The sequence below is a fragment of the Lepidothrix coronata genome, unplaced genomic scaffold (assembly GCF_001604755.1).
Source record: "Lepidothrix coronata isolate B3197 unplaced genomic scaffold, Lepidothrix_coronata-1.0 Scaffold160, whole genome shotgun sequence".
Classification (NCBI taxonomy): domain Eukaryota; kingdom Metazoa; phylum Chordata; class Aves; order Passeriformes; family Pipridae; genus Lepidothrix; species Lepidothrix coronata.
The window spans coordinates 1,900,512-1,912,193 of record NW_016690340.1 but is presented as its reverse complement, the minus strand read 5'-3'; the positions used below and the strand labels follow the sequence as shown (position 1 = coordinate 1,912,193).

General features: G+C 50.2%; 1 protein-coding gene across 17 annotated transcripts in view; it reads left to right on the top strand.

The window, feature by feature from the left end:
* LOC108504370 (voltage-dependent N-type calcium channel subunit alpha-1B-like) overlaps positions 1–11,682 on the top strand; it is a 301,566-nt gene that overhangs the window by 164,593 nt on the left and 125,291 nt on the right. For 8 of the 17 annotated variants that reach the window (XR_001877084.1, XM_017829228.1, XM_017829226.1 and 5 more), the window contains exons 9-12: positions 1,957–2,013; positions 2,722–2,796; positions 4,709–4,798; positions 8,400–8,609. Coding sequence is in view for 16 of the 17 variants with exons in the window: in XM_017829228.1 (XP_017684717.1) it covers positions 1,957–2,013; positions 2,722–2,796; positions 4,709–4,798; positions 8,400–8,609 (432 nt within the window). In the remaining variant the exon portion in view is untranslated. The remainder of the gene's footprint in view (positions 1–1,956; positions 2,014–2,721; positions 2,797–4,708; positions 4,799–8,399; positions 8,610–11,682) is intronic. The other 9 variants (XM_017829232.1, XM_017829233.1, XM_017829231.1 and 6 more) reach the window with 3 other exon arrangements.

Genomic DNA, 11,682 nt, shown 5'->3' with positions numbered 1-11,682 from the left:
ATGGAGATGTGTCCATGGATGATGTGTCCATGGATGGAGATGTGTTTATGGATGGAGATGTTTCCATGCATGGAGATGTGTCCATGGATGATGTGTCCATGGATGGAGATGTGTGCATGGATGGAGATGTTTCCATGGATGGAGATGTGTGCATGGATGGAGATGTGTTTGGGCACCAACTCGGGGCCCTGAGTTTGGGGCAGAGGCCCAGCTGGTTTGCAGTTATCTCTGAGGAACCTGACCTTTGTGGGTGAGGATCCATTGACACCAGCAGCCTTTGGGAAGGGGTGTCCATGTCCAAGCCATCCCTTCCTCATGGTTTAGGACAGTCATACTCCTTGGTAATTGCTTTTTATTTCCTTCCAACATTTTTAGCCCCAAACATGGGTACAGCTTTTCCTTGGGCCAGACTTTTGAAGGGGTGCTGGTTTGACACAGAAGTCTCTTGAACTGTCTACAAAAGCCCATTTTACTTTTCTGACCCATCCTAAGAAGCCTCAAAAAGCACCTGATTGGTATTGCGGGTTTTTGGAAGCATTTTATACCTTTTAAAGTGCAGTTTTTAGCTCACCTGACATTTTTAACCCTCTCTCAGCTCTTCTTTCCTCCATGTCTCTCAAGCACTAGTTTGCACTTTCTTCTTGCCTTTCCAGCCTCCCTCAGTCCTTGGATATTATTTTTCAGGCTTCTCAATTTACTGTCTTATTAATGTATCATTCACTCTCTCTCCCAGATGATTAATAAAGAGATTATATAAGGCTTGTGTGGCTTATATAGGCTTATATAAGGCTGATCCCTCTAGTATTCTTCTAGACAGCTCTCAGCTACACACTTTGATGTTTGGCCTGTGGTTTGTTTGTGTTTATTTTCTATATTTTTTTTAGTTACCCTTCAATCTAGACCAGCTTAAATGGACTTTAAAGCAAAATTTTGTGGGAGCACGGCGTCAGATGTTTCAGTCAAATTATATCCGTGCCAAGCACGTGGAGGATTTTGTCATTTATAATAATAGAAGGAAGTGTGCAGTTCCCCAGCTTCCAACTCGATGTTTTGTTTGCTTTGGGTTGTCCTTTAGAAAATCCTCACGTAATTTTTCCAGCAGCAAGTTAAAATCTGTGGTTCTGAGTGTTTCTCCAGTGCTGGCACAGCGCGGTGTGTTCTGCAAACTGCCTTGGGTGATGACATTTGCACTGGGAAACCTCAGGAAACTTGGTTGTCTTTCACTCAGATAAAAATCATTCAGTTTTGCGAGGTTGGTTTTTACAGTGTTGTATGGTTTTTTTTTTTTTTACTTTAGGGAAGTATAAAGTTGTATTTTGGAGATCACACGTGAGTGGAAAGCAGGGGTGGTGTTCCTGCACTGCACAGCCTGAACTGTGCCCAGCAGAGCTCCCCCCTGGCACCTTGTGGGTTTTAACTGGGCAAAGATTTGACGTGGTGGCTTTCTGGTGACACTGTGTCTCCTGAGATGTGGCACTGCTGACATGCAGCAGCTGGCCCTGCTTGTCTCACCCTGTGCCACAAGAGATCTGTTACCCTTGGGCTGAGTCCTGGTCCTGCTGATGGAGACAGAAGAGCAGCAACGGGTGTGGAGCATCTCTCACTTCTCAAATGGTGTCTCCCATGTGACAGGACATGAGGGACCACCCTGTGGCTTTCTTGGGTCTGAAGGAAGGTTCTTGGCATCCAGAAGTCCCTTGTGGATGATAGTTGGGTGGAGAAACTGGACTGGGTGGGTGGTTGTGAAGAGGAATATCATGCAGGAAGAGCTACATCTCCCAGTGGTTTGTCTGACTTCCTTCCCCTGAGCAAGAGGGGCACAGTGTTCTGAGCCATCCTCTCCTCCCCAGGCTGGGTGTAACTGGGTGATACAATGGGGTAAGGCAGGTGGCAGCTGGTTTTAGAGCAGGGATATGATAAACCTGAGGTTGAACCTTGCTGTTTTATCTTTTCCAGAGGAGGTCATGCTGGCAGAGGAAGACAAGAACGCAGAAGAGAAATCTCCTCTGGACGGTAGGTCCCTTTGCTGTGCCGTTTTCCTCCTGTGATACATGAGAGGTTCAGCTGCTGGACAGTGCCACGGCCTTCCACTGTGCCCAGGAGGGTGTGAGGAACACACTCTTGCATGCCCTTGGCAGAGATGGGGCTGCAGAGTCCCTTCACCCGTATCGGGTGCTTTCGAGGTTGCAGGTGGATGATGAGCAGTCATGTGACACCGCCCTGGGGTGGGGATCTGCCCTTGGGGTCGGTCCCTACGCTGCCTGTGGGACCACAGGGACACCCGTCAGCCTGTCCAAGCGGGGCTGGCCGTGTCCCACCCCCAGGCCGTGGCGGGGATTAGGCTGCAGAGCGGATGCCAGAGGAGGAACGCGCTGACCAGGAGAAGGCAGGGCTCCAAACCGAGGTTTTCCAAACGGATTTGACAAAGAGACTAAGACCCCTGTTAGCTGTAAGCAGTAAGACATAACAGGGTGTGGTGATCCTACCTTCCAACGTGCGACCCAGGCTGGAGGGACCGAGCCGAGCGAGGCCACAGGACCTGCCCTCCCTGTGCCTCCGAGAGCGATGAGCTCGTAGGAACGCGCCAGCCAGTCAAAGTTCAGTTAAAGATTCTTCCCTCTCCCTTTTCTGACCATCTTTCGTCCTCCCATGTCTCCTCCTCCTTTCCCCTCCCCCTCCCTCTTCCCTCCTCTTTTTTTTTCTCCTCCCATTCACTGTCAGGGAGGGCCGCCTCGGAAGGGCCGATCCACCAAGGCACGGCACCGGCAGAGACTAGCAGCGGCAGCAGCTACAACAGTGAGTGGATTGCAAATCACCAGGGGCTCAGGCGGCACAGCGGGGCAGCCTCACCCCACAGCCCCCCGTGCCCAGGTCACCGGGGGTGTCTCCCGGGTGGTTTTGCACCCTGTGCTCCGGCTCCTTCGGGGCGGCGGGCGCCCGGCTGCTGGTCCGCCTTGGCCAGCCTGGTGACCTGCACCTGGGGAGGACTCGGGGATGGATGGAAGAGCTGGGGCTGCAGGAGGTCAGGGTTCGAGGTGTGCCTGGCCAGTCTTCGTGTGTGTGTGTGGGTCGTGTGCGCTGGGGGAGTTCGTCCAGCACGTGGGTGCAGCTCTTAGCCCTGAGCGTCTGGAAGAGTAGCCCGGAAAGCTGAGTGGTGTGAGCAAACTAGAGGTGGGGACAAGTCAAGAACCAGGGATATTAAGGCTCCTTCTATCCTGCTAAACTAAAGGAACCCGGCAACATTCCCAGCCTTGAAGCAACTGGTGTGGAGCAGCCCATGTCTATGCTGGTAAATCCTCTCAGTCTCCAAAACAGAGGGCTGTTGCATCCAGGGTGCCTGTAGAGATGGCACACTGCTAAACACAAGTAGGAGTTATCTGGGGGAGAAGATAAAGAAGCTGCTCAGTTCATGCCAGGGAGTGTTGTAAAATTTTACTCCCAGTGCAGGTTACGTTCCAGTGCTGGGAATGGCCTGGATATGCTGGAGTGTACTGGGACAGATGGAGCCTGGAGGACCCAAAAGCTGGTATTGCTGGGACTGAGGATTCAGCCTAGAGCTGGGTGGGGAAGAAAGGTGCAAAAGTGGTTATTTGCCAAAAAAAACCCCTGGATCCAGATCACAGGCTCAGAGCATCCTCTTCTCCTCGAGCCTCTCCGAACCCAGGTGATGCTCTGGGTGTTTGGAAGGGACCAAAGAACCAACCCTTGCCTTGGCCGTGGAGGAAGCAGCACATCCATTTCTGTGTCAGGGAAATCCGTGTGAAGAGTGAGGGGATCTTCTCTAGGAGACTCCAGTGGCTCAGAGTGTGTGGGTTTGCTGTGTGTGCCTTCTGACCAGTCTGTATCACCACACCGTGGGGTGTCTTACTGCTGCTAGAAAATGGTGCTTAGTTACTGTATGTCTTGAACCTGTTACCAAACTGTATCAACGTATCTTTTTCTGCCAGTTCTCGAGGTTCTGCAGGTAGGTGGTCATGGGACCGGCATCCTCACTGTTCCTGCCTCACCCCTCCTGCACTGGCTGGACAGTGCAGAGCTCTCCGAGCCTTTTAGGCTGCCGGTCTCTTTCCCTGTCGGAATAAAACACCGTAGGGATGTCTGCCCTCCCCACAAAAGATGCTGTTGGGAGAAGCGTGTCTTCAAAGAATTACAGCAGCCCCAGAGGGCAGGGATTGTACACTGGGTGCTATTAAGAGGCTGCTCCCTGATTTGTGGCAGTTGCTTCTCTCTGAGCGTTTCTGCTCCTCCGGGCGCTGCTCGGTGCTTAAACGGAGCCCGTGAATGCTGACTCCTTAATGGTGCCCACTGTAAACAGCATTAATGGCTTTAATGGATGGAAGCACTCATCTCCTCACCCACTGGGGCTCACAAAGATCCAGTGACCCTGGCCAGCCTTTCTGCTGTGCTAAAAGCTCCAGCAGCTGCAGTGACTCCCCCACCCTCCTGCATCTGCTGGGGGAAGTGTGAGCGCCCAGCCCCGTCCCTGGCAGACCTTCACGATCTGGAAGGTCAAACAGCTAAAGGACCCTGACACCGAAGCACTGGGCCCTGCAAGGTTGTAGGTTGTCCGGTTTGCTCCGGCCTGCCCTTGTGTGAGAGCTCTAAGCTGGCATTGGGAAGGAAATGCTGGCCCTGGAGAGCGAAGGGAGGGGGAGAGAGAATCCACTCTGCATCCTCACGGGGCGTTTTCTCTTTAATTTGCACACAGTGTTGAAAAGAGCCGCAATAAAGAAGAGCAAAAACGACCTGATTCATGCAGAAGAAGGTGAGGACCATTTCACAGACATTTGCTCCGTTGGTGAGTACCGGCTTCGCATTGCCCCAGGTTCAGATCTCCACCCAAACCTGTCCATGCCATCTTTCCTCTGAGAGGCTCCTTTGCTCCAGAAGCTGCGGTTTCAAGAAGGAGAAGTCCCCTCGACTTCCCAAAGCAAAGGGCTCTGTGGCTTCACCCTCTGCCCTGCGCTGCCCGGCTCAGCTCTTGCATGCTGCACCTTTCCAAGAGCCCTGCCCGGCGCTGGGAGAATCCCTGCTGTGCCACCCATCCCGGGATTCTGCTTGGAGCACGCCTGTTCATGCTAATGAACCCCAAATCTGTCCAAGGACACTGCTAAGGCTCTTTGTTGGAGGAACTGGACACAGTCCCATCTGCCACTGATGCACAGGGGTGGGTTTGCAGCCCTTGCTGTGTGAGTTATTACTGGGAAACGCTGGGCAGTGGCCCCAATTCCCTCATTTTTGCCTTAGGAGAAGATCTTGAAGCAATTCTCTACATTTTTCAAGCCAGATGTAGAGACACACACCAGTGTGCACCCAGTCACCCCCACACCTCCAGTGCATCCTGCCCTGTGCGGCATTTGGGGGCTTCAGCTCTGCAGAACAGGACTACCAGACTGCTGCCTGTCCTGCAGTTCCCAGAGCTAATTCCCTCCTGAGTCATGGCCAGGTGGAGAGGCAGGAGGCAGGTCTGGGGCTGGCAGGGCTTGGCAGGCTCTGAGCCCACAGCCCCCAGCTCAGGGAGCTGTTTGGACACCAGCAGAGACGCCTCTCAGCCCGGGGCTGCTCCTCCCTGGCTGGGGGCACATCTCCTGCCTGCTCTGCACTTGGGTATTTTGCTTCTCCCTGGCCCTGTTGTTTGAGTCTGGACATGGTTTTGCTGCTGGAGCAGCAGATGTTCTCATTATCTTCCAAAGAAATATCCTGGCAGCCCAGTTCCCACCAAGCAGCAAATCCTGGGAGCACAAGAGCAGCAGCACAAACAGTTCATTTCAGAGTCTGTGTCTGCAGAGTTCTGAAAGCACAAGTGCCTCAACTGCCCTTTGGAAAGTTGGCATTAAGGTTTTAAGGGATTAGAGCTGCTGCTGGGATTTTTTTTTTCCCTTTAAACCAAGACCTGTTTGCAGGAATTGAGTGTTGCTTGGCATGTTCCTGACACCATCACCCACAGTCCCCCAGGCTGCAGGTTTTGTGCCTAAACTGCTGACACTTCTGCAAGAGGCTCGTTGCTGAAAGAGGGCAAAAATGCAGCACCCGTGTGCATTTTTGGGTTGGTTCGGTTATTTTTTTTTTCCCCCAGGATCCCTGCATGGATAACAAGGAAGGGTCATTTTTGGAACAGTTGTCCGTGGTTGCAATAATTACGAGCTCTTTGCGTTCCCATCCAAGTCCCTCCAGGCTCTGGGCACCCATGCCACGCCAACAGATCTTGGAATTCAGGCATTTCAGGTGGCAACGGATGACGGAGCATCTGGGCTCGTGAATAATCTGCTGCAGAGCTGGGAACTGTCTCGGGAGCATATGGCACGGAAAATAACAGCAGTGCTTCACCCACTTGGGAAAAGTGTTTTTGATTTTGATTCATGGAACGAGACAGAGAAGGAGAGATGGATGAAGCGGCTCCTTCGCGGGCTCCCGAAGAGGCTGAGGCTCTGCAGAACACAAACAATCACAGCACGTGGGCAATTATGCATAAAGAATATGTTTTTTGAGCTGTTTTTCTGTGATGTCTTCTGGTGGGAGCAGAAGGAGGGTGGAAGAACCAGCAGCATCATTCTTGAGTGCCAGGGGAAGGTGCAGACCAGGGGGAGAGGCTTTGACAGGGCTCTCGCTGCCCGTTGGCTCTTGAATTCCAACACAAGCACCTCAAGGAGCCTCATAATTGCATTATAAAGCTCTGTAGTGCTGAACACTTCCCAATGTGTTCTCTGGAGCTGTTCTTAGCATTTGTTCTTTTCTCTCCTCCCGACTCTCAGCCTCTCATTCCACACTAATAAGTGTGCAGCTGCTCTCTCTGCCTTCCCACCCTCCACGCTGTCCCAGACACAGGACACTTGTCTGGATTCCCAGACAGCAAAGCCCAGAGAAGTGGATATTTTCTATGTTAGAGCAGCTTAAATACAAACTGGTTTTCTCCTCTGAAAGATCAGTGGAGGAGATGAGACTATTCCCTTGCAAATCTGGGAGTACAGAGTGGCATGAATATCTGAGAGCTCTTTACCTGCTAAACAGTGCAGCCTAAATCCTAAACTGGAGCTCTTTTTGTTGTCTTAGAGCAATGGAGGAGCACTGTGATTTATTTTTTAAACTGCCAAAGGCAGGATTAGCAAACTAACAGAACAGCACGTCAAGTTTTCTGCAAGGACTTTGCTCAGAGCCTGGCCAAGGCCAGCTCTATGTGTTGGTGGGTGGCCAGAAATGGGCCATGGAGTGGAGAGCTCACGTTCCACTGGGGAGACATCACACTCCTGTGGAGCTGTGAGGCTTGGAGAACCTGCTGCTGTCACATCTGGATGCTTCATCCTTTCTATGGGTGTTGTGTTTGATGTTATTGCAGCACGAAAGAGGGCGAGATTCCCGCCCCTTCCAAGTGCTGAAATGTAGGTGCTCACACCCCAAGATTTGGCTGCTGCAGCCAGAACACTTTGTTCCTGTAGCTCAGCCATCTCCATGTAAATCATCTGCTTGGTCCAAGGCAGGCCCATGTGTCCTGCTCAGCCCTTCCTGCAGGGATGTTCCATCCCACGATGGGGAAGGGCAATAGTGTATTATCCTGCCACAAATTGTCTTGAAAAAAGGTCCTGAGGGCCAGCAGAGCGTGACACAACTAGTGGACAGCAACAATCATGATTTTCCCTGCTTGCAACAGCATCTGTGGCAGTTGCAGAGGAACCCCAATGGCTCCACGTGTTTACTCCTAACCTGTGTTGATTTCTCCTGCTCAGCACTGGCCAGAGGTTGCCCTTTCATCCTTCATTTGAACAGCAAAAAGAATTTCTTCCATCAGCTTCCTATTGTTCAAACATTTGGCTCTTTCCAGGGTTTCAGACCGGAGTGGAAATACGTCTGGTTTAGGCACAATTGGTACAAATGAGTAGCTGCACCCAAAATCTGATGCAGGGAGGCAGATCGAGGGCTCTGCTCAGGAAATACAGGCAGCTGGAGAGTGAAATAAGGAGACTTCATTCCATTCAGCAGTAAGGGCTGGTCCTTGGAGCAGGAGAAATAGAGACCAGCTTTCCTGCTGCCAGGTCCCAGCTCCATGAGGATGTGCTCCACACCACGGGCAGAACCACCACCGGGCCTGGTGCTTCCTGTCCTTCCAGCCCGAGTGATGGGTTTAACTGGGGCAATCAGGATTGTTCCAAAGGTTTGGAAGCCCAGTTTCTTTAGATGGCGGAGCTGGGCACTGATTCATTGACTCATGAAGTTTTAAAACCCCAGCCTTCATCCCTCATGGCACCATCCCAAGCCAGATGCCCTCGCTCAGCCCGTGGCCAGCGTGCCCAGCTTTCTGCTCAGCCGTGTTCCCGGTGCTTGGCAGAGGCTCTGTGTGCCCAGGAGATGCCCTCCAGCCTTTTGCCTGCCAGGGTGGGGTGTGGTGACTCTTCTCTCTGTCCCAGGGTCTCCTTTTGCCCGCGCCAGTTTGAAGAGCGGGAAGAACGAGAGCTCGTCCTACTTCAGGAGGAAAGAGAAGATGTTCCGGTTCTTCATCCGGCGCATGGTGAAGGCTCAGAGCTTCTACTGGATTGTCCTGTGTGTGGTGGCCCTCAACACCCTCTGTGTGGCCATGGTGCACTATGACCAGCCGGAGAAGCTCACCACTGCCCTCTGTGAGTACTGGAAGCTCCACCTTTCCCCTGAGGAAATCCACATTTTTGGTCACTCGGCGCCGCTCACGCACCCCCGGGAGCTCTGGGATTCAGCTTCCCGAGGTTCACCTCAGCACAGGCTCAGAAATGCTTTAGTCAGTGGTTCTAGTAATTTATAAGTCACAGAATCATGGAATGGTTTGGGTTGGAAGGGATTTTAAAGCACATCTCATTCCAACCCATGACAGGGACACCTTCCACCAGCCCAGGTTGCTCCAAGCCCCGTCCAACCTGGCCTTGGACACTTCCAGGGATGGAGCAGCCACAGCTTCTCTGGGCAACCTGTGCCAGGGCCTCCCCACCCTCCCAGGGAAGAATTCCTTCCCAATGTCCCATCTAACCCTGCCCTCTGGCAGTGGGAAGCCATTCCCCCTTGTCCTGTCACTCCAGGCCCTTGCAAATTGTCTCTCTCCATCTTTCTTTAGGCTCCCTTCAGGTCCTGGAAAACCACAAATAGGTCACCCCAAAGCTTCTCTTCTCCAGGCTGAACAATCCCAGTTCTCTCTCAAATCATATTTCCAGTCATTCAATCACATAATTCAGAAGAGATCCCCCAGGGCAGGGTGTTGGTTTGAGGTGGGAACGAGATCCCAAAAACCTCTGTCTGTGCTCATAGAACCCCACACTAGCTCCCTACAGTTCAGTGATGACTGGCATGGTCTTTAAAAGGTTACAACTTTACAGAAGGTCCTTTTTTGTTGTGTGCCCTCCTCACCGATGGGGTGTGATCAGGGGGAGGGGTGTCACGGTGCCCTCTGTGAAAATACGTGATGGAAACGACACCAGAGAGAAAATGATACTGTATTTGTGCCACAGCTTTTATTTTCACCTGTGGTCACCTGCCAGTTCAGCTCAGAGAGTTCAGAAGTGCTTCTGAAAGGTGATTTTTGTGTTTTGAAAATTGCATCTGGCTTTGTCTCGTGATGAATAATAAATGGAGGCTTTCTGCCTTCACAGCCTTCACACCTCCCAGTGCTTCCCTGGGGTCACAGCCTGGCTCACAAAACCTGATTTAAAGAAATATGGAAGGTGGAGGATGGACCTTTTTGTGTATTTTGAGGAAGGTTGTAGGGTAGGATTCCTAGAAAACTTAAACCCTAAAATTAAAACCTAAAAATTCCCGGGCAAACTTGTAGAAATTCCTCAGGAGAGAACGTGGTGACCCTGAAAGTGGGACACTGAGAATTCTCCCTTCTCAAGGGAAGGGATGGGAGTTTGTTTCTGGAAGTCAGAGCCATTTGTTTGGCCACTTCTGCCTCTGTAAAATGGCCAGGAACAAATCCTTTTGTCCAACACTTGATATTGAGACGAGACCAGAGCAGAATTTGTGAAGTAAAACTGCTGAAACAAGAGAACAGAAGACCAGGAAAAAAACCCCAAATATTTCAAAAAGTCTAATCATTTCAGCTTAGATCTTTAAAGATACTTATCTGCCTAATTTTCCTTGATTTCTATCTAAATTAGAGACTTAAATATTTCCTGCCTCAGATCCTCGGGTCTTACCTTATTACAAAGAAGCAAACTTTTGAAGTTTTTTTTTTTAATAGACCTAAAAGGTCAAGAATACCAACTGCTCTGACATCAAAAATGTCCTTATTAATATTTGTTGAAATATTTAATATCATCAGGTAAATGGAGCTATAATGAGAGATGCATAAGAAGGACAGGGACTTCTTTCAAGTCTGGGTTTGGCTTTTTGTTTTTTTTTTTTTTGGCAAGATTTAGACTGAAAAGAGAGACAGACTACACAGAGAAGTCAGTCTTGCTTATTCATTACCTAAATTTAACAGAGGAATTAATAAGCCAGATTGGCAGAGTAATTAGAAGTTTGAGGATTAGGATTTCCTCTTGAATTAGGCCTAAATGTCTAGGAAAAAAACCCCCCACACTTGAAGTCTTTCAACTCCAAAAAAAGAAGGCTTCAGATTTCCAGGACTCAGTTTTGGGAGCACCTCATGCAGTGACTTTTCTCAGAGAACACAAAGAGATCCACGAGCCAGCAAATTCTGCTCCGTGTTCCTGGGAGAGCTGGAAAGGAGCTTTCTGTCCATTAGAATTAAAGAGGCACCTCCAGGTGGGAAACTTATCTGGGACAGAGGCCACAAATGAGGCTTCCAAGCTACAAAACCAGGGAAGGTTGAAATAGTGCCTGGAATCAGGGATTGGGGTGTGTGCCTTTTTTGGGAGCTCTGCAATGTCAATTAGTTCCAGAAACACTTGGGCAGCAAACTTTAACTTCTTGGTGTTGGAGTGTCACTGAGCTGAGAGTGAGGGATCCCATGGCCTTATATTTAATGGAAGAGTCAGAGAATCCCCAAAGAAACTTGGGATTTCTTGGGAGTTCAATTCTCAGCATCCCCCCAGCCAGAGGTGCTTCCTGGGGCTTGTCTTTGCACCACTGTGAGATGGTTTCCTTGTAAGACCTGGAAAGGTCTGGAGAGGTGTTTCCCAAATCAATCCCTTAAATTCACTAATAGAAATATCAGTGGCTGCAGATAAACAGTGATGGGACCACCATTGGAATTGGGGAGGGGCAGCACAGACAAACCCACAATATCCAAGGAATCAGAGGGTTTGTGGATGTTCTTGTACAGGTTTAAGTATTAAACAGGTCTTTTAAGCAGGGACACCTTCCTCTAGCCCAGGATGCTCCAACCTGGCCTTGGACACTCCCAGGGATGGGGCAGCCCCAGCTTCTCTGGGCAACCTGTGCCAGGGCCTCCCCAGCCTCTGATTAAACAATCTTTCCTTAACATCTTATTTAAATCTCCCCATGAATGGCCCTCCTGGAAATTCTGACGCACATCAGATAATTTTTGTTCACTGTGGTGTTTTTTTGTTTGGTTTTTTTTTGGTTTTTTTTTTGCTTGTTTGGTTTAGGTTTTATTTTGGTTTTTTTTTTAAGATAAGTTTTCTCCAAGATGAAGCAGAGACACTGTGGGTTCATTCTGGGGGAGGTTGTCCCTGGTCTGTCTTATCCATAATGTAATGGAAACTGGGGAAGAAACCTATTGTAATGTAATTTTAGACCTAA